This window comes from Siniperca chuatsi, linkage group LG13 (genome assembly GCF_020085105.1).
Source record: "Siniperca chuatsi isolate FFG_IHB_CAS linkage group LG13, ASM2008510v1, whole genome shotgun sequence".
Taxonomy (NCBI): Eukaryota; Metazoa; Chordata; class Actinopteri; order Centrarchiformes; family Sinipercidae; genus Siniperca; species Siniperca chuatsi.
Genome location: NC_058054.1, coordinates 5,746,256 through 5,768,735, shown reverse-complemented (window position 1 = coordinate 5,768,735; position 22,480 = coordinate 5,746,256). Strand labels below are relative to the sequence as shown.

General features: G+C 39.5%; 1 protein-coding gene across 11 annotated transcripts in view; it reads left to right on the top strand.

Annotated features, from left to right (window-relative positions):
* Positions 1 to 22,480, top strand: part of LOC122887349 (rho GTPase-activating protein 12-like) — a 61,242-nt gene that overhangs the window by 30,150 nt on the left and 8,612 nt on the right. For 4 of the 11 annotated variants that reach the window (XM_044220448.1, XM_044220447.1, XM_044220450.1 and 1 more), the window contains exons 3-10: positions 15,477 to 15,731; positions 17,403 to 17,609; positions 18,099 to 18,179; positions 18,901 to 19,029; positions 19,299 to 19,361; positions 19,885 to 19,959; positions 20,692 to 20,753; positions 22,318 to 22,399. In XM_044220448.1, coding sequence (XP_044076383.1) covers positions 15,477 to 15,731; positions 17,403 to 17,609; positions 18,099 to 18,179; positions 18,901 to 19,029; positions 19,299 to 19,361; positions 19,885 to 19,959; positions 20,692 to 20,753; positions 22,318 to 22,399 — 954 coding nt within the window. The remainder of the gene's footprint in view (positions 1 to 15,476; positions 15,732 to 17,402; positions 17,610 to 18,098; positions 18,180 to 18,900; positions 19,030 to 19,298; positions 19,362 to 19,884; positions 19,960 to 20,691; positions 20,754 to 22,317; positions 22,400 to 22,480) is intronic. The other 7 variants (XM_044220456.1, XM_044220455.1, XM_044220452.1 and 4 more) reach the window with 6 other exon arrangements.

Genomic DNA, 22,480 nt, shown 5'->3' with positions numbered 1-22,480 from the left:
ACAGTTAGATCAACAGTCAATACTGCTTCTCAATCTAATGGAAGCACAGGAGATGAATTACTGTATCTCATCCTCCTATATTTAACTGTTGGCTTTCTAAATAAACCAGTTGGCTTAAAATACAACTGGATCCATCAGAAAGAATGTCCTGTATAAATGTCAAGCCGGTAACCTAGTTAACCCAATCAGGCCAGCGCTGCACTGACCTCTTAAAAGCAGGCAGTTTATCATTTTTCCACTGAAGTGCAACAGCGTAAGAAACTGGGAAATTAACACCAGCCAAATATAGACAGTGTTTTTATCTTCCCCTGCAGCTATTTTTAACCAGTGCTACAGATGCCATTCGATTTTGAAAAGGTGGATGGCTGTTAAAGTGGTCTAATTTGGTGCTAGATTTTGTGATTTGCCAGATACTGTGGCCTGAAGATGAGGAAATACTTGTTTTAACCATGTTTCAATGGAAATTTGTTTTGTCCAAGTACATTTCTGACTCAAACCAAGTCTGTGAGGAAGAAGGAAGAACCATTTAACCCAGAATGCCATCAGGGTTTGTGCTATTGTAACATAACTCTCCCTCTTAAGTAGCGTCATCTCACTTACAGGAATCCCTTAATTTCTGGGATCCGTCATGATTTGTGCTTTCAGTAAAAAGGCCACTTGTGTCATGTCTCAAGCGTGACTCACTCTTTTCTAGTGCCCACTCATGTATGAGGTCCACTGTTGCATCTATGCCTTGAACGCATGACGTTTAATGTTTCCATGATTTGTACAACCCTATAAAGCATTTTATCAGATTCTTTTCCATGATGTCTCATATCTTTGAAATGTTTACATCTGGTTAAGTATTTCCTTCATCCCATGTTTGTCAGTTGTACTCCTTTGATGTCACTTTAATAGGGAACTTTAGTGGCAACACTGAGTCATCATATTGTTTGTAGACTGTGTTTGATGTACCTACAGTCCCTCAGACCGCCTCTGTCATCAGCCCTGCTGGCATTTGACTTATCACCCACACGTTTGACCTCACAGCAATTATTAATGCGTCAAGGAAAAGAATGTGGCTTTTCATGAGTCCTGAAGTGGAAAAAAACTGTTTTGGGCACTAAACTAAAGCTATGAGACTGATGTTAGGATGGTGTTTGTGATTATTGCTGAGGTTCTGCAGACCTCCAGGCATCCTTGATATTGTTCCAGGAATTCTCAAGTAGTATGATGAATAACTTATTTTCATCTTTTTCAGGAAGCAAAAATGACTATTCTGATTATATCTTGACATTCCCCTTTTTTGTCTCTACATAGATAGCAATTATGTATTGAAGTCTCAGGAGTTTAGGGCTGTAACTAACAATTATTTTCATTATCAATTATTCTGCTGATTACTTCTGATTTAATTGTTTTGTCTGTAAAACATCAGAAAATAGTGAACCAATGGTGAAGACCCAAAGATATTTAGTTTATCATGTGAGACAAAGGAACTAGTTAACATTCACTATTTTTGCTTGAAAAATGTTTTAAATGATTAATTGATTATCAAAGCAGTTGCAGATACATTTTCTGTTGATCAATTAATTGACTAATTGTTTCATCTTAGGTGTTGCTTAAAAATCCTAACAAATGAGATAAAACATTATGTGCTTAGGTGTTCTTGACCTGAAAAGGTTTGGTGTTAAAGAACAGCAGAGATTAGTTAATTATTTGGTTTCCTGTTGGCAAGTTGTAGGACTCATTTTCAACCATATATATTTTATTTGACAAGCCTTATTTTTTTGTTTGCATTGTCATGCAAAATCTGTCACTTTGCTCCTACAAAAGGCTGCAGGGCAAAAGGCTAAAGGTATGAGGAAGTCAGGTGAGATTGTGGAAGAGAACTGCTGCTGCAGTAACAGACCTGGGAAATAATGAGGACACCGTGTGACTTTGCAAACAAAAAAGGAGGTTGCTAATGGTTTGGAAAACTTCACTTTATAGAATGGAAGTTGTATTTATAGCCCAAATAAAAGGTCACTCAGAGTTTTGATTTGGTGTTTGTCACCACTATGTATTTAGGAGCCCTTGAGACTCTGAAATGAGTCTGCATTAGAAGGTTTTTGTCTCCTGAGGGTTTCACTTTTATAACCCATAGTTTATGTAAACACACTACTTGTGTGTTGGTTGAGGTCCCATTATGATTTGTTCTTTTGAAGAAAGCCTGGCCGAGAAACAGCATTGAGACCAGCATTTAAGCTGAATGTCTACAACATACAACTGTTTCTAAAGACGTTTCTTGACAGACTGTATTTCAGCCGGTGGTCTCGCTCAAGGCAAACATGTAGCTTTGAAAGAATAAAGTTTTAGATTGGATACTGCTCCACACCGAGCCTCCTTTTATCTTTGTCACTTACACTGTGCTGAGCTCAGTGCATCATGGTTGTGTTGTGTCCCTGTTTGCTGGGTTAATGGGCATATAGCCTCATTCATGTCCATGAATGGACATCCAACACATTTGGACTGATGGCCTTAAAGGACCTGTGTCTATGTTTGAAGGAATAATACTCACTTCTGTTCGTCCCCACTGGGTTTGGTCTTAACCCATTCAGTGGGCCCAGCTGTGTCAGGCTGCTCAACAGTGAAGCTGTGTCTGTTGTAATGTGATCTGACAGGATGAGCAGAGAAGGAAACTAATGTGTTCAACTCCTCAATACACTGTTTGGTGGTTTCTAAAATTCACTGAAAAGTTGTTTCCAGTTTCTTTCAGTTGCCAATTAAGATTTGTTCAATAAAAGAGACTGTTCTAAGTAGATTTTATTCATTTTGTTATGGTCATTAATCTCATTTATTATTTTCAGCTGGTTTGGGTCAGTGTGCTGGTTGATGAACTCAGTAAGGATGCCATTCACGTAAATATGTAGAAAGGGAACTGTAAAGCTTGCAAGACAGAATTTTCACCACATTAGTGACTAAGTTCCCAAATTCACTCGTCATAATCTTGAAAGCCATTATGTGTAGAAATTGAAAATGAGTGACTTTGATGTTGCTCGGTTGTAGTATCAAAAAGACTGTCAGACAGAAAGACAGAAGTTTTCATCCAAATCCGAATATTAGGAGTTGGTGCATCGAGATAAACAGTTGCACTAAGTGGCACTAATTCTCAAGTGGGGCGTCTTTAAACCATTGCAGAAGAAGACGGCCAGTCAAACCTCAAACGATGGAAAACCACGTTGGAAAATGTGATGAAAATATTGTATTTATGTTTGTCTCTTGTATTAATTAGAGGAGGGTTACAGCCTCCTCATCGCTCCACACAGTTGACGTTTTTGTCCCTTCAGTGTCAAGTGACGTTTGAGTCACATGCTTTATGTACATCAGAATTTTTATTTTATTTTATTTTTATTATTACACCAAGCATACATTTTAAAATTCATACAATTTTTCTAAATATTGACTTTTTTTTTTCAAATTCCTGGTTTTCCACTGAGGTTTCAAATTAAACATGTGCATAAAAACTGGTGGATGGAAACACACTTACTGAGTTGAAGGGGCTGAAAGCAACATATACACTGCACCAATCTTCACTTGGATTGACTCATATTTCTACAGACAAAAAAATCTGCCTCCAGAATAATTTAAAAGATGTTAGAATCACAAATTAATTAAGTGTAATTAAAGCCAACAGTATGTTTCGAACTGAAATGAACTAAAAAATCTTTCTACTGAGGTTACTTTTGTTGAGATATACAGTGTGCTGTATGGGACTGATTGAATTGAACATTTTATGGTCCTTGTTTTAGAAGTCACTCTTTGATTGGAGAATAATGCTGTTGTTAGTTGACTCCAATGGAAACCAGACTGTGTCCTGCTTGTGTTCTCTAATGTGCTGCTGAATGGGAAATGAACTCAATGTGCCCTGTCTGCCACAGAGGGATTACAACACACACACACACGCACACACCACATATGCAGCCATCTGCCTCACCACTTTCAAATCAAATAAGAGGTCTGGTGTATCAAATTAGGCACACAAAGGTCAAACGGTGTCTGACAGTAAGTTAAATACTTTTTGTTTTCAAAAGCATGTTGTCACCTCGGATGTGTACCTAAGGTCAGACTTTACCAGGCTACAATTATCAAGCATATTAGAGTATTTAAATGGCTTCAGACTTGTTTCTGTCTGTTGAACAGTTAACAGACAAAGACATGTCTTAACATGTAACTAATATGTTGATTATCTCAGGGGGTGGCTATACTGGTGCAGCATGGTGATGTACAGTGTACCAGAAAAGAGTAAAAGGCATCAGGCTGCAGGTGTTCTCTCTCACTGTCTCGTCTGCCCTCTAACCCACATTTTCCCATTTCCCACTGAGTGGCAAATGTCTGGTATGGGCTATGGCTATGGGCTGTTCTGTTGACATTCACTGTTGCTGACAATGAGGAGTAAATGTTGTTGTCTGAGTGAACTCCCCGGTTGCTTTTTCCGTGACATTTTCGTATTTGTCACTTTGACCATGAAAATGCATCTTGGCAGAACTACATTCAAAAGTTTAAAAGAAAAACGTGCGTGTTTTCACAAGTAGGCCAATAATTGCAGCTGGATGGCATGCCACTACAGAAAGTTATATACATTTCCACACCTTATCTGGCTCGTGACCCTTTGTAACTTAGCAATACCTACTCGAACCTCCTCATAACAGGTTGTATGTGTCGATGAGCTTTGAGCGGCTCAACCAGAGAGTTATTCAAGAGTTATGTTCCCTTGCCAGATTGTTTAATTTTTATTGAGGTATGACAAAGTAAAACTCTCCAGTATTTCACATAAAAAGTAAATATTTGAGAAAAGTCAGAAAAAATACCAAAACATTTAGTCAGTATAACAGTTTTTTTCTTCTCCTTTCCTATCTTGTTAAGGAATTCACAACCCCTCAGATTTATTCTACCCGTAATTGCTTCCTATTGCACCAACAATTCATTTGTCAGAACAGTAGATACATGACACCGGAGAGCTTGTGTACATTGGTGTGGTTTGTGACCAGAAGGTCACTGGTTCAGACCCCCAGACCAGCTGGGATAAATCTGGGTGCACAGTAAATAAACATTCCTCCCTCCTGAAACTGCTCACATTGCTCTTGAGCAAGTTATTGAACACCCAGCTGCTGTAATGAAGTTTCTCAGCAGCAAACAGTAGAAAACTGTCCCTCCCTCAGGCCTGAGAGAGTGTAACTTCATTAATGTAAAACAGGGCGCTGCTGAAAAAGAGCTTGTGTACTGAGCCGTACCGTCCCAAGATAAATAGACGGTTTAAATAAAGGCACAAATTAAATTGGGTGTTTCTGCTCAGGACTTTCATAAAGCACTCTATTGAATACGCGTGATGCGGCGCAGGATAAACAGATTCAGATAACCAGTGGATGTTGAGACTGAGAGAGAAAGAGTCTCCATATCTCTGCTTCTTATCTTAATCCTCCTCAGCTCAACAGAGCTGGTCTGCCGTAACAGGTGTAAAGATGTAAACATCCATCAGTGTTGATTTAGATACTGTCTGATAGCCTGTTGTGATGTGGTCGGCCATATATTTCTAAAAGATGCAACCAAAGAGCAGCAGATAGGCTAATCTCAGGCTTTTATATTCTGAAAGTGAAAACCTTTCTAGTTTGGATGATTCTGTTGTTTAAACTTGTATTGAATGACTTCATTCTTTCATTGTGGGTTTTTGTACACTTTTTTTCTTTTCTTAGCCCCTGAAAATTGCTATTTTAAAGATACATTTTCTACCTATCAACAGGGTTTTATGGCTCAATGTTTCTGCATGAGCTAATAACCGTAAATCCTCCACAGAGCCCAAATTGGAGGAGACGGTTACACACAGCTTGTATCTTTCTAAGTCACATCCCATTGCAGTATGTGTCCTGAGCAGTGCCCACACCTACCCCTCTGCTACCCTCTTACATAATCACACACACACACACACATATATATATATTTATATATACATGCCAGCTGTCCTTAGTGGACCCCTCCAACCAACCACCACGTTGGAGAATCAGCGTCATTAGCTGCGACCAGTCAGGTAGATAGAATTAGAGGATTAATCATTCAGTTGAGGCTGTCAGCTGCGTCGCTACTCTGTGTTCCCTCAGGCTTGTTCTTCTCTACTGCCTTGAAAAACAACATCACCACAGCACTGATCATGTATTAAAGGCTGAGTCAACTCTCAGAATGTTATACAGTCATTTTAAGAATTTATTGAAAATGTGTGTATCACCGTGGGAAAAGCTTCAAGTCTAGAGAGGGAAAATATGTCATTGAGCAACACCGAACCCCTTCCTGCTCACTTGTTTTAAATATCTATGCTTAAAAATGTCAGTAAGGTGTCTGAAAACCAAGAGTCTTGCTGCTAAATTAGATTTTTTTTCTCTGTTTAGTAAGGGTGACTGTGGGTTCAGGCATCAGGTCCCAGCCTGCAGGGAATACCCCTCGCCCCCTGTGGAGAGGACAGAGCAGCATCCAGACAGCTGATGTTCAAGACACACAAGCATATGGTCATACTCTCTGCAATCTAAAAAGCACATGCAGACATCTGTAAAAGTTAATTTTCTCCAACATTTTGCCAGTGCCAACACTAATCACTTTTCACGTTACGCTCGTGTACATTTAGTCACACAATCCAGTCTTCTGTATGCAGTCCCTACAGAGAATCGCAGTATTGCTTTGAAATCATGGAGGTGGACATTTTGTTTCGCAGGGTTTGTGTTCCATTATAAAGGGGCATCAGACCAGCTTTTGCCCTGTTTGAAAAAAACGCAGAGGGCTCCAGCAAAATAACGCGGGGTTGTCCGGCAAAAAAAAGTTGAACCTGGCTCAACTTTTGCCCCAGTGCAATGCAACTTCATCTGGCAACGGGTTGCATTGGCTAATCCAACATGTACAAGTTTACCTTCCTTTTGCAATGACCAATAAAATAATTGCAGCTGTGGCAACTTTCCAGATCAATAAAATCCTTCCTCATAATATTATGAGCTACTGTGCAGTGTTTTGGCATTTGATAAAGCTTCAAACATAATGTATTTATTATTTCAACTGGACTTCCTGGATTTTACTCAATTGTCTCAATGGCACCTGAAACAACACGCCCCCACCACAGCTTGTTATTTTAAAACGGTGCTGTTTTCGGTCACCCACTAAAACACACAGAGCCCCAGCATAGTACATTGTTGTAACAGTGGCTATATGAAGTACTGTGGGCTGGTCAGTCCAGTGGGCTTATCTTTAAAAAACTTCTGCTTGTAGACAATTAAAAATGTGAGACCAGCAGGAGTTTAGACTAGTTATGTATTTTTATTCTCATGGATGTTTTTCTAAACACAGTCAGACCAGGCTGCATTAGAATTTGATTGAATGTTTTCACAAAGTACTATAAAATGACAATACTTGACTTTAAGTTTCAATGACACATACATAACCAGACCTTTTGATATATACAGTATATACCATAATGTATGAACTCTATTCATACAGAGTACCTATAAGTGACTACCTTTTATAAAGGTTGTAATTTTTCCATCATAATGATATGTATGATATTGCTTGTACATAAACTTAACCCATAACCCAAACTTTTACATTTCACTGTGTGGAATTTGGAGGGTGTTTTGACAATATGATAAAATTATGATAATAACCAGACGTTGTGTGGCATAGATTTCTTCTATGAACATCTTCCAGCAGCTTCTCTGCCTCCTTCTTGCATCACTTTCTTCGTTACTTTCTCACCCCCCTGCTGCTTCTTACATTCGACCCATTTGCAGCTCGTGTAGAGACACGAGTAGATCAGAGTTAGATTCAGAACAAGACCAGGATTCCTCTGTGGACCTGCTTCTCTGACAGACTTCAGTGATGCTACACCCAAGCAGGATTATGTAAAAGAGGGCACCGTACATCACTTGTCTTTGATCTCTAACTGTGTAGACCCTCATATCCCACAAAGAACAAAGAACCTTTTTTTTTCCCTTTTCCAACGGACTCCAAACAGGGACCTTATTGCATATGTCACAAAATATCACAAAGAGGCAAAAATTGATGTGCTGTGTAATAGACCAAACATGCAGTTGGTCTATTAGGGTAAACTACTTAAATGTATTCATTGTCAGTCAAAGGCAAGTGAAAGATAATGTGGGCTTTGGTCCATTTGAGCAGCAAACACACTGGTAATCACTAATCAATTACTACTGAAACAATGAGTCGATTAATCGATTCTCTGAATTGACAGAAAATAAACTGACAGTAGTTTTGATAATGGATTATTGTTAGTAATCTATCAAGCAGAAAACAACTAATATTTGCTGGTTCCAGCTTCTCAAATGTGAATACTTTCTGCATTTTACATCATGGTAAATAATAGATAATGAAAAATGATTAGTTGCAGCTACGGCTGGGTAAAGAAAATATTTAAATTTTCTTTTAAATTTTTCAGTTAAATGATCCAATATTAATTTGACTGTGGTTACTTGTAAATGTTTCACCTATAGCTACATGTTGTGTAACTTGTATGTTTTGTAGAAATTGTATTATTACAACATGTACAAAACGGTTGTTATTAGTCAAAAAGTAACGTAGATGATAGCTGCTTACTTGTCGAATAAAAATAAATTTTAGTGCCCAGGATAAGGATCTGAAAAGATTTTTTTTGTCTATCCAATAGACAAGACTTTCTGAATCAAATTTGATCGAATGTGGAGATCTGTGCCAATATCAGGCTTTCCAGCGCTGGTTGTCACCCTAAATCAGTTGTATCCAACACTAGTGGAGATTTCATCATTCGTATTTTATACAAAAAAGAAAATGCTCCTTTCTTGCACAATTCAAAAGCATCCTCTCATTTAGTATTTGTCACATTGTCGGTGCTGTTAAGGACTGCGTGAACAAATGGATGTTGTCCCAAAACAGACACACGGAAGTGAAGCTTAGTTTCCTTATTTAAATATGGATGTAGCTACCTGCGAAGTGTCCAGTGCAGCCTGACTGCTTCCTGATTACAGCTCTGAGCTTCATTCTCTTTTCTCCTGTTGAATGTTGCTCTGGAGTTGCATAATTACCTTGGGTGCAGCCAGTGTTTCAAGGCCTTTTTGTGTTGACTTGCAGTGTGTGTTATGGCTTTTCTTTCCTCTGTTTTCAGTCAGGTTTCAGCGAGATTACCTCAGACCGGACTGGAAGAGACACCAGGCTGTAATGGACATGTATTTTCAAGCTTGAGGGCTAATAAGTTGTTAAACCTCAGAGGCTTTTAGATTGTTTTATAGTATCTGTGATGTAATCTTATCCGGAAAGACAGCCTGGCCATTTTCCATGTACACAACTCCTCTCTAATGCAACCTCCTTTCTTCCTGTTCTGATCAGGCTCTGTCACACCTCCTGACACCTGGCTAGTTTCACTGGTCATTTGTCCTCCAGCAATGAATGTAGCACCTAGCACTATTATATGGAAATTAAATTACAGTGAAATATGTACAGAAATTAACAAAATCAAAGCATCAACTCTGTTTTTGTAGCTACATTTTTCCCACTTTTATCCACTCAGATAGAAGGAAAATTCACTCAAAATTACTTTAAATGCATATTTGTCACAGTATGAATCTTAAAAGTTGGACTTAGTTAAACCTTTTGCCCAAATATGAATTAAGTTAGCTATTTGGCTCCTTGCTGTGGTAAATATTGGTGTTTCTTGTTGTCCACCATGCTAATATTATGATAGTTTCCTTGGCAGACAAAGGTGTATGTACAGTAGACTGTCTGCCTCAGGATCAAATTGTGTACCTTGTGACTATGTTGTCCAGATCCAAAATTAATCAAAAAGTGACTATAAGATGAAACCCATACATGAAGGAAATAGTCTGAATGTCTGCCTCTGGCTACACCCCCAATGTAGCTGACAAGGAGGGAAATATTAAGAAACATTTCCTACTTATGCAATATTAGTTTTTTGATAGCACCTCAGTAACACACTCTGTGTGACTATGAACGTGTAAAGCACTGCAGTGGCACTTTTCCCCAATGAAACTAAAAACTTAATGGACAAGGAAGTAGAAAAAGGTTATCTTTTGTTTTTGTGAGAAGGTTTGTACATGTGCAAACTTGCACATGTTTGTGTATTAGTCTAACCCACGCACTTAGAGGTTGGCATCAAAATACTCCAGTGTGTGTATGTTTATAAGCATGTATGTTTTGTGTTTGCATGGCCCAGCTCCCTGCGGTGCGGTATGTAGCAGAGCAGGTTAATCTGTGTCAAACAGAAAATGGGAGGAGAGAGGAGGTGAACATGTGGAGCCCCTCCTCCTCCTCCTCTTCCTCCTCCTCCATTACTTGCCCATCCCTTTTAAGACTTTACAAACTTTGCTGTCAGGCTGCCACCTAAAGGACACTGAGGCCTGCACCTCTGGTTAACTCTCTGATGTGTTTTTAAACTGTAGTCCACTTACAGTCGGTTTGGTTTTGAAATGATTTCATTAGTTGGGTATCAGCTGAAGAAGAGCTTAAACATGTCGACTGTGAAATAAATACACAACTTTAGTTTTTAAGACAGCATGTCATATCGGTTTTGAAGGTTATGATGTTCCCCATTGCGTGTTTGATTGTGGGCTAGTCTACATAAGTCAGCTTGTAGTTGTAAACATGATAATACGTAATACATTCATTAACCCTTTTCAGGGTCAGTGCTCATATGATTAGTTAATAAATCCATTTATCAAACGTCTCATTTAAGTCATTTTTTGTCAGGGCAAAACTACAAAATGTTTGCTCCAAAGTAAAGAGATTTGCTGCTTTTCTGTCTCAAGTCCTTGTAATTTGAGTATCTTTTTGTGTTTTCACTACCAGTCAGACAAAATAAGCAATCTGAAGACAAGAAGTTGAACTAAATGACCAAAACACCACCGAGAGAACCACTGAAACAAACACTGAAAGGACCCAGCAGGCTTCTCCTGGAATTTGCTTTTAAACAGCAACCCAGCAGTTTTATAGTGACCCCAACTTTATGTGAATCAGGACAACAACTTTGCTTGAAATGAACACAGTGTTCTGAAACTCACACCAGACTAGTCTAAATATAAACTAAGTGTTGCCAAAGCATCTGTAGCCATTTCTGTCTAATATTAGCTCTGATGCATTCAGTGCCTGAAGCAGTCTTCAGTCTTCTCTCATTTCTCTTTATCTCTTTTTCTTTCTGGCTCTGATGTGGTTTATCTCCGGCTGACGAACACTGGACCAGTTGATTATTATTCCACCACAGAGCTGCAGGCAGTACAGATAAGACTAGCAGGTCTCCTATCTGGAACTGGCAGCGTCCCTTCCTATTCTCTACCCATTAACTCCTGCTCTGGCCTGAAATAGGAAATTAAGAATATGCTGAGCTGCAATCAGAACTGTTGATTGGCTGCAGCAGTGTAGTCTTCCCTCAGGCTCAGTGTTTTACTGTGGACTGTACAGTAGGTGCTGTGGGTGACTTCTGGTTTGATCGAGGCTTATTGGTCAATATTGTAATCAGTCAGCTCAATTCAGTTTGAGGTCTTCAACTAATGACCACCTTTGCTCCCAACAGCCAGATTTTGAGCTTAAAACTATAGTTTTAAGCTCAGCGATTGGATGTTTTTTACTGAAATACTCCTTGACAGTCGTAGTTGACTTGTCTCTTTACGTTTTTACATCTGTACACAGGCTAGTACTTTTGACTTTTTATCAAGTACCCTGTATTTTCTAAGTCAGTTACTCATGTTTGATAATTCAATCAGGAGAGTTTATCCAACTGCCCACCATTACCTAACATTGCCTATGCAGCATAAGATCAACCCTGGACGCCCAAAGTAACTCCAGGCACTTCACAACTCTATAGTACATGATAACACTTGTACACCTGGCAACCTCTACTAAAGCACAGTGTGTTTTCAAAGAGAGCAGCTCCCTCAGTGTAAGAGGTCAACTCTTAATGTCCCACAGTGGTTCAGTGGTTTTAGAGCTCAGTATTGTTTAGGTGGTCAGTCTGTTCACACCAGATGTCCAGCACCAGCTGCTCAGGATATACTGCTGCTGTAATGGAGTTAAGAGACACCTCATGCATTTTTAATGAGCCAACCTTTAATTGCATAATGAGTGCTGTTATTTGACATAGCCCGTATTGCTGCTGTCATTGGAAGACCTAGCTGCAGTTTTTATGTTTTTTTGCTCAGGCTTTACATGAACCTTATACTGAGAGGGTTTCACAACCGTGTGGCCTCTAAAACCAGTTCAAAACCAGTCTCACAATAAGACTACTTCTTGAAATTGCTGCTAAGTTGCCATTTGAGGATATAAGACATTTATATGACTGCAAAAAATACGGTTTCAGGACTGTTCTCCTTATATTGAGTTGCACCCAGCTGTATCTTTACTTTAAATCCTTCTTAAACCTTCGTTCTGTGTCATCTTCAGCTTCTCCTCCCTTGAATGATCAGGTGAAAGGGAGTAGATTGCCTCATGTTACGTCTGAGCAGCCAAGATAACGGATCTTTTTGAGTCCTGCACAGGTTTGATAGGGACTGGAAAGTTTGGCCATGAGTTGCTTAACAATCTTAATTTATTTTTAAATCCACACGATGCTGTGCCAGGTTAATAAGTAAAATGTTTTCCTGTGTAGCTCCACTGTACACTGCTGGAAACAAACACCTCTTAAACATTTCTGTGGTCAGTTTGTGGAGCCTTCCTACCACTTAAGTGAAGTTTAATTTCAGAACAGCTTTGGGAGGAAAATGTGGTTTTTGCGGCCACCGCTTAAGTGGGATACTAACTTACTGGCTTTTTAACGGTCGATTGACTACCAGGACTTCCCCTTTGACAGATCCATGCACTAAATCACATGTTCACTCAGCAGAATACAGGAAGACCACAGAACAGTGTCACCAGTGAACACTGCATACATTAGAAGAGGCTGACACCTTATTAGGAAGGAACAATGGCAATGATCCGTTTGAGGAGAAGTTTTTGTAGAGCAGTCTCAATTCATCAAGAGGATGACGTGTTTACTAGCTGCTCACCGCCAGAGGTAATATTTTATACATTTTCAACTCTGCTTAACTTTTAAGCTGCACCTTGCTTCATAGTCTAGTCAGTTTTGCACAATAGCATTACAGAGCATTTCTGGTAAAAATCAGTCTTTTACCTGCGTTGCTTAATGGCTCGACGGTAGAACTTGCAAAGAAAGTTTCCCTGTTTTGTTTGGGCTTTCCAGTGACTTTCTTGCAACTGCTGCCTTCTCAAGACTTTTCAAAAACAGGTAGAAGAAACTACGATAAATTATGTAACATATATATATTATGTATATATATGCACTCCACCTTAATTTTGTCATGCTGTGATACTGTATTGAACAGCCCACTTCTCAGGCTTCTTCTAGTCCACTAAATATTCGATACTTGTGGGTACCTCCAGCTGTTTGCTCGGCTCCTGCATATTTCATCCGTATTGATCCCCCTGCAATAAAAACATCACAGGGCCAGTGTTAGGAGGCCTCGGTGCACTGGCATTATTTATGACTCTCTCTGCCCTGTCGCTCTGCAGCCAGGCAGCTTCTTTGTAATGCCAGCATGAAATAATCATGACAAGCAGCCCATTGACTGGATCAGTCGTGCGTCAAGGATGCTCTGTCATTAGAGGCAGCATGCTGTCGGTACTTCAGCTTGGAAATGTTGTAGTTTGACTGGAGGTAGGAACTAACTTTTTTGTTCACTTGTCAATAGTGTTGTAATTCATACACACATTCACTTATCTTATTTCACTCGTTGTTAACCCAGTATTTTTAATCCTATGTGGTCACGTGCCAAGTTACATGTGCAGTAGACTCTCCCATCTTACCATTAACCGCATAAAAACATTTGGTTTGTGGTTGGTCAGGCTTCCCCATCCTGTTTAACAGGAACATTTTTGCAGTGTATTAGTAACTTGTCAGAGGTTTTGCTCTGCCAAGAGACCTGGTTTGCCACATTGTTGTTAAAATTAAAAAAAAAAAGGACCTGAAACGTAATTCACATTTTTCCTTGTGATCTTGAAAAGTCAGCCAGTGTCAGTTTCTACTGTCTGCAAAGACGTCTTCTTCTGATTCAAAATCTAACCTGAAAAGTCCAGGTTTCAAGGAAAAATGTGGCGATTTTTGTTCCAAAATTAGATATAGAGAATCATTTTAAAAAGTGATATTAAGATGGTAGTTTGCTATCAATCTATACTAAATGCATTCATTTAGAAAAGATTTTATTTAGTAAAATGGTTATGCCAATTATTAGAGATGATATTATTAGTCATTTAATCTAGCAGTCATTCGACAGAAAATGAATTGGCAACTATTTTGATAACCACACAATCGTTTGATTCTTTTTCAATCAAAAGTGGGAAACATTTGATTGTTCCAGCATCTCAAATATGATGATATGTTGCTTTTCCTTGTCTGTCGTGGTAAATATAATGAATATCTTTGGGGTTTAGACGACAGTTAGTCAGACAAAATTTGTAAACGTCACATTGGGCTTCAAGAAATTGTGACAGGCGTTTTCTAGATTTTCTGACTTTTTATTGGTCAAACGAAAGAATTTGGCAGATTAATCATCAATGAAAATAATCATTACTTGCAGGGATTATTTTCTCCTTTTGTATATGGACTCTTGTTCTTCATGTATGAATTCTGTTTTGGGGTGAATCTAATTTTTTCACAGATATTGTTTATGACGACCAGCAGATTTACTAGGTATCTACATAAGCTGACATGTTAGTACTCAAAAATTCAAATAATATAATCAGACAGGCACCAAAAGAAATTGAGAAACGAGTAATTATGCTATTTTGATGTACAAATTTGTGGATCTGTATTTAACGAAATACTAAATATTTTTTTCTGTAGATTTCCATAGTTGTCTTTATTCACAGTTGTAAGAGCCTGGACAAACTGTCCTCCCAATCTTCAGGATGCATCTTGATAATCAGTTTTACTTCCTTATTTCTACCTGACATGGGTCCCTGCCACTTTCAGTTATATAACAACAGCACTTCCTTCCCCTGTCTTCCTCCTCTGAGTCCATTCAATGCTCTGCTCCTCTATGGCCAACAATGGCTATGTCAGCTAGAACTGCCGATAGTTATTTGACATTTCAACCATTCCTTTTATGCTCAAATGCCACACAATGTTCAGCACAAACTCTGCAAAGATTAGGTGATTGACTCCACGTGGCACTCCGTAGGAACATGGCATTAACAGTGTGGGGGTGAGGTTATTGATGTACAGTATGCTCAGAGGGTGTTTTGAGGCATTTTTAATGAAAGTGTCCACCAGCTTGCAGGTGCATCTTTTGCTTTACACTCTGAAAGCTGTGAATTTCTTACGTCATGGCACATCACTCACTGTCGAGGAACTTTTCCCTGATTATATAACAGACTTACATCCACTCACAGATGACTCACAGTTCCATCTCTCTCTCTTTCTTTCTCCCCATCAGACGGTATCTTCGTCAGGCCAGGGACGCTCCGAGTCGCCTGTCTACACCAACCTCCAGGAACTGAAGATCACACAGACCAACCAGCCCCCTTTCCCCTCCAGCTCCCCCCTCCACGTGCTGGGCGACTGGGAGACCTACAAGGACCAGAATGGCAGGCACTTCTACTTCAACCGCTCCACCCAGGAGAGAACCTGGAAGCCACCCCGAGCCAGGGACACCAGAGGAGAGAGCCACAGCGCAGGAGAGAGCTCCGAGGTACGGATCATGTACAGCGGTTCCCAACACAAACATGTGCACACACACTGTTCTACATCTTTATGAAGAACTTCCAATGACAGCTCACACAGTCCTAAATTAACAAGTGCCAGTTGCTAGTAAAGTCAGTCTTTGGCAAATAAATCCATAATGGTTACTTGCCACAATGGCTGGTAACTTTTTGTAACAATGATAATCAAAACAAAACTATTAAAAATGCAGTCGATTGGCTGCCTGGATTGTCAGCAAACCTCTCATTAGCCAAAACTGAACACTATTTACATGTTCACCACAGTGAGAACAAGTAAAACACGAGAGAAAACACTATAGAGAAAAGCTACAGAAATTAAAACACTCAATGTACAGGTAACACACAGGTAGCCACATTTCTTGTGTGTGTTTTAAAACCAGCTGAGCCAATGTGAATTTCACAATTTTGATCACATTTTGATCCTTAAGTTGCTTCACTGAAAGCACACCTTTCCACCCTCCATGACTGCAAACACAGATGTAATCAGTGCAGCTCAGATGTAAACACTGGAGGATGTAGGAATTTGAGAAATGTGAAAGGAAGAGTTGCGACGCGCTTTGGCCCTTGTTATTTCACACATGTGAACACCTGGTCAATCGCTGCAGAAAGCAGGTGTGACTGTGATTTAAGTTGGGTAACTCAGATCTCCCCTCCTGTCTGAACATCTGAGACTAGGTTTATAACAAACATTGTTTTCTGAACAGCTCTTCTGACAGAATATATATTGGCTTTTAACCTGTAAAGTCAATCCTAATTCTTTGATTTAATTATTTCAGAATCCTAATATGAACTAAATAAATTGAGAGTATTACTCCTAAACTAAACCAGTGAACTGGTGAAGGTCAGCCAAAATTAACTGACTTTGCAAAGATGTTGTCAGTCTAAACTCAGACTGGTTCTCACAAGCATAGAATTACAAGAACTCACACATACACTTTATATATACTCAGTCAGTGTCAAAGCATTGTGAGTCAGAGACGGATATTAAATAGATAACGAATACGGCATGCCAGTACTTCATCACATATTGTGACTGCCTAGTGATTAACATTGCTGTACATGCTGACAGAGTGAGAATTTGGCTTCTGCAAAATTGTTCTTTCAGCACTGACAGATTGTCAGGGGAGATTTGAATTGTCAGACAAAAAACATCTCAGAGAAAATTAAAGTTGTTTTGTTTTTTTCTGACATGAAGCTTGATTATACACCCACACCAGAATAACTCTCCACAGCCTTTTGCATTGTGGAAATTATTACAGTTTACCCTATATATTTTTTATGATCAACACACACACACACAGTCATTTGGGAGTTATCTCTGATTATGAGTCAGCCTCTGTTTCATTAAATGGCTGTACCACACTGCCACCTACAGGCAGAAAGCAGTCACTGTCACTTCATTTATTCTGTGTCATACTGCAGCAGCCACCTTTAGCCACACTGTCCAAAATCAAGCATGAACATTAGTGATTTTTAGTTTTCTGATGGGTCTTCTCTGTACTGTATTAAGGTGGCATTGGGCAGTTTCTGATCATTTATTGGTTCTGGGTGCTTGACTGTCCCCTCTTCTCTTTAACTCCATGGTGAAAGATTCCCTCTCTTTTCTCTTCTCTCTCCCCCTCTCTTTCCACTGATGGTAGACCACTCCTCTCTCGCTCTCGCCATCTTTCCTTCCCTTCCTCTCACTCTCCATTGGTCGACTCCAGCCTCTGTCATCGGAGGACACCTGCTTCAGTACCTACTCTAGCCAGTCAGACAGTCAGTATGGCTCACCGCCGCGTGGTTGGTCGGAGGAGATGGACGAGCAAGGCCACACACTGTACGTCAGCGACTATACTAATGAGAAGGTACCTGCTGCACAGGGCTGATCTGCTGTCTCTTTACTGTGGTGATTTCTGGGAATGCATGTGGGAACGGATTTTGGGTCGATTTGAGGTAAAAGTCCCTATAGCGCATGACTCAGATGTTTTGTCCACACTGATTAGGCAGTGTTTTAACACCACAGCATGAGAATCATTATCACTACTAGAGAAAGGATTTCTGCACTTTCCCTCATAAGGCGCTCGGAGCAATTTTCTCATTATCCAGAAATAGTTGTAATCACACATGCAGATCCAAAGAGAGAGAGTTGAAAAATGCAGGGTTACAGGAACAAATTTAAAACTTAACACAGCATTAGGATCCACTTGCAACATTTCATATAACGAAGAACACTAAAAATTAAGTTTGTCTGTTGGTCAGTGAGTTTGATGTTATTGCACGAATACTTGAATAATGTCAGGACTCACACTAATGAGGCTTGTGTTTCTCCTGTCTGTCCGTGTGTGCATCACCAGTGGTTAAAACACGTTGATGACCAGGGCAGACCTTATTACTACAGTGCAGATGGTTCAAGGTCAGAATGGGAGCTGCCAAAGGTAAGACTCTGTAGCAATCCTTACAATTTATCAAACTGATAAACGTTAATGTTGTGCTGGGCAGCTCAGCATGTGTACAGCTCAAAATGACAGGTATGGGTATGGGCTGCAACTGATGATTGTTTTCATTATGGATTAGTGGATTAGCTCCTTCTTCAGGTTCCTTTTTTTTGTAAATAAAGTCCATAAAGTCCAAAACCACAAAGAGACAATTGACAATGATACAAAAATAGACAAGTAAGAAAACCCCTCACATTGTAGAAGCTGAAACCTGTGAATGTTTGGCATTTCACTTGATAAATTAAGTTGTTGACAGCTTTTTGTCGAAAATCAAATTAGTTTTAGCAGTAAAATGCAATATTCTGAAGATGAAGAGCTTAGTCCCTGCATTTTGGGAGATACTATGGTGTGATTTGGCGTTGTGAATATCTGGCATTGTTTCAGTAGAGGAGTTATATCCACGATTTCTGTTAATGGGGATCCTTTGCTTATACAGTATTTGCAGCCCCACTTTGTGATTGTGACTTAAAAGATGAATGTTCAGTTGTAACATCATGTTAACTTTTGGCAGAATCAGGTACATATATTCAGTTATAACTGAGTATACTTATATATAATAATACTTGTTATATTCAGGTGAAAAGCCTTATATGTATACATTTGCATTTGGTAAAATTAAAAGTATATTGATACAGTATGATTCCCTGTTCCCTCCCTCCAGTACAACCTCTCCCCTCCACAGCCGCCTGGAGATGCTCCAAAGAGTCGCAGTCTGGACAGGAAACAGGTGGAGCCCATCGTCCTGACCAAGTGGAGACACAGCGCCTACGTCCAAGATCCCATCGACAAGGTCTGACACACAAATCTGCAAACTACAGATTTGAGACTAGTTTCACTGTTAAATACTTAATTTCACTGCTAGCAAGAAAAAATTCCACAGAAAAGTTAATTTTATAAACCATTTCTTTAACACCTGCCAATTGTGCTTAATGTTTTCTATTTTACTTAAAAGCCTTCTGTACAGAATTAGTTTGTTCCAGATGGAGCTATCTGATGTGTTCACTGCTAAGATGTATTACATGAGTCCAGAGTTTCAGTTGTAGACTGGTTGCTTTGCAGCGGCTGTTAAAAACCAGGCGTTTTCGCACAGGCTCTGCCCGCCTACACCCGTACAAACACCAAGTCAGTAGCCTGTCGGACCGACCAAGCTGTGCCTCGTCCTTTAATCCAAGCAGACAATCAGCTTGCATGATAATAATCACATAACAGGAGCAATAATTACATCCCCATCTTCGTTTCAAATTCACCTGTTTTCACCTGATTCCCTGAGATGATTGAGCCTGTTCATTTGAATCATTCTACCAAGAAACTGAACATTCAATCATGAACTTGATGAACTTTTGTATTTGAAGGTTTAGCCGCAAAGATACTGATGATGATTTGTCAAAAATGCTGAAGATGAAGTAGTTTGTAGTAGCAGCATGGGGATTGTAATAAATACCTGCCTACACATCTAATTAATACTCTATTCGCGCCTCCTGGACATCACACAGATACTCGACACACTTTGCAGCATTATAATCTCACTGCTAATTGCCATCACACTCTTTCAGCTGTGTCTTCTTAACCTCTCATCGTCTTCTCATTAACCTTCTGTTGTTCGCCGATGTGACAGTGTGTTTTTTCATTCATGTCTCCTCACTAGGACGCTCCTCTGGGCCACAAGCCCCCCTCTCCTGACTCTGACTCCTGCCCTTCGTCTCCCAAGCCCCCCTCCTCTGTCAGTACACACCCCTCACCTCGCTACCCACTAGGCTCTGTCCTGCACTTGGTCCCTGGTTGTAGGCAGTGGCACATGTTGCAGCTTATTGCAGGTTTTCTACACAGGTTGTGTTCCAGTACACAATTACCTTTTGTCTTCTCACCTATTTTTGTATTTGTTGTAGTAAAGATGTTTATTTTAAGCATTATACAGCAGAATAAAGTAGCAGTGGGAGAATAAATTAGAACTTGAGCCTGTGTAGAATCCCTGTTAGTAAGAAGTGCTGATGGTAACATTGCCCGAGGAATTGCTTGGACTAGTTGGAATCACAAAGGATCCTCTTTTTGTTGCCAAGAAACGTTTGGATTAATTGTTGGGTTTGTTCCTGGGTGTATTGATCGTGTTGCCCCCGAAATTCCCCTGTGTTTCAAAATCCGAAACAGAAGATCTCTGGCTAAATGCTGCACAAGTAGTTTTGCCAAGAATCCATGGTTTTACCTTTTTAGCTTCTTCTAATTTATTTTAATCTGATGCCTCTGTGCACTTTCTAGTGTTTAGCCGAAAGCTGTGATTGTTCTGGTGGCAGGGTATTTTGTGGTGGTGGTGTTTTGCAATGGAGTGACACAAATATTTAGTTTTTACAGCAGCTTTCTCTCTTGTCATCCTGCTGTGGTTGTTAATCATACTTTAAGTGATTGATTGATGTAATCTGCTTCTTCAGAGTGAGTCCTAATGCTTTTTTCTCTCCAGCCATCTGAAAAATGCGGCGTTCTGAATGTGACAAAGATCACTGAGTATGGCAAGAAAGTACGGTAAGTAGCACTGACTAAAACTAGACCAATGTTGACAGTATTGTGCAGAGTTAGTTTTAAAGGTACCCTGTGAATATTTTAACCTCAAGTAGCGCTATGGAGCAATGTTTTTATGAGTGGATCCCTCTTTTGTTTGTATCTTATGCACACACACAAGGACTAACACGAGCACACAAGCTACGCAATACAATCCTGCTGATTGGTCCACGCTATTCCACTAATCGACAGTTGGTGGCGAGTTTGCAAACGTTTTGAGGAAGGAAATACATTAAACATATTTGTTGGGCCTCAAGGGAACAAGAAACAGTGGTCATGTTTCCATCAAAGTATTTTTATGTGCATTTTGAAGTATCTCATTAGAAAAGGTTGATGGAAACGCCAAAATTCGAGAAAAAAGTTTTTCTGCCGAGGTGGTTTTTGCCTTTTTTTTAAACAAAAGAGTTAATGCGCTTAATGCGAGATGGAAACACCTTTTCCGAATAAGTTCTGACCTAGCGAACATTTAACTCACATGACTGATCAGCTGTTTCCACTCCGAGAGGAGAAGAAGAATGTTTCTGCTGTCGGCGGCTTCCCGGAAATTCCCATAACGCGCAAAAACATGGCTGGTAGTAGCAACAAGTACGTGTGGACCGATGAGACCAAATTATCCCTCTCTCTCCTCTCTTCTTCTTTTTGAGGTTTATTGGCGGTTGACAAACAACTGGTTTTGTTTCCAGTTCGCGACCTCTACTTCTTCTACTCTGTTTATTTCAGCCATCCGTAACGCAGCTTATACCGCCATCTTCTGACGAAACTACGCTGTAGCTCAGTTTATTCACTCCAAACCAGTTGATGGAAACACACCTAATTTGCATTTTTGTTTTTGCGACATTTCAAAAGTTCTCTTAAAATTCACTTGACATTTAGATGGAAACACGGCTAGTGATTGTAAACATAACATTTGTTTGTTTACAACAAAACTCCACAGGGTAACCTCAAGCCAAATTCATTTGTTTAGTTAGTTAGCTTAGTGTCCCCATTTTCTCACCAATTATAATGATAATACCATACCATAGCATTATCGCAAAGCCAACATTTGTTCCATGATTATGAAAAATTTGTATTTTCACATTTTCTGTCTTATTGTTGCACTGCACCACTGTTGAACAAGGCTGGGTGTCTATAGAAAATTGAAAAAATGCCAGAATGATGCCTCAGTTTCAGTGTTAATACTAAATTATACTTTTTTGAATACCTCCTTTAAGCTATATAAAAGCATTTTTGTACAAACCCTTTTTTTTCCTATTTAATAAAATAAGACAAACTTCTCAAATACATCAGTGTTTTTTTCTTAACATAAAGCAGTTGAACAATAACTTTGCCTGTCTAAATTAGGAAAGAAAACAAGACTAAGAACCTGACCGAGATTTTGATGGCAACTTTTGATACTTGACAGCATTAGTACTTGGACACATTGCAATCATCACCCAAACAGAATTAAGGTTTGATACTCTGCCCTTATGCTGGAAGGTCTTTGCAGATTTACTTTCAGTACTTAATGTTTATGAATTATCTGTTGCAGGAAGAACTGGACTTCTTCCTGGACTGTGCTCCAAGGATCCACGTTGCTATTTGCCAAAGGCCAAGGAGGAGGGGCGAGCTGGGTTAGTGACATAAACCTTTTCCTGAAAAAAGAGGTTGTTTCATATCAGCACAGCAAGATCCTGTCTAGAAAAAAGTACATA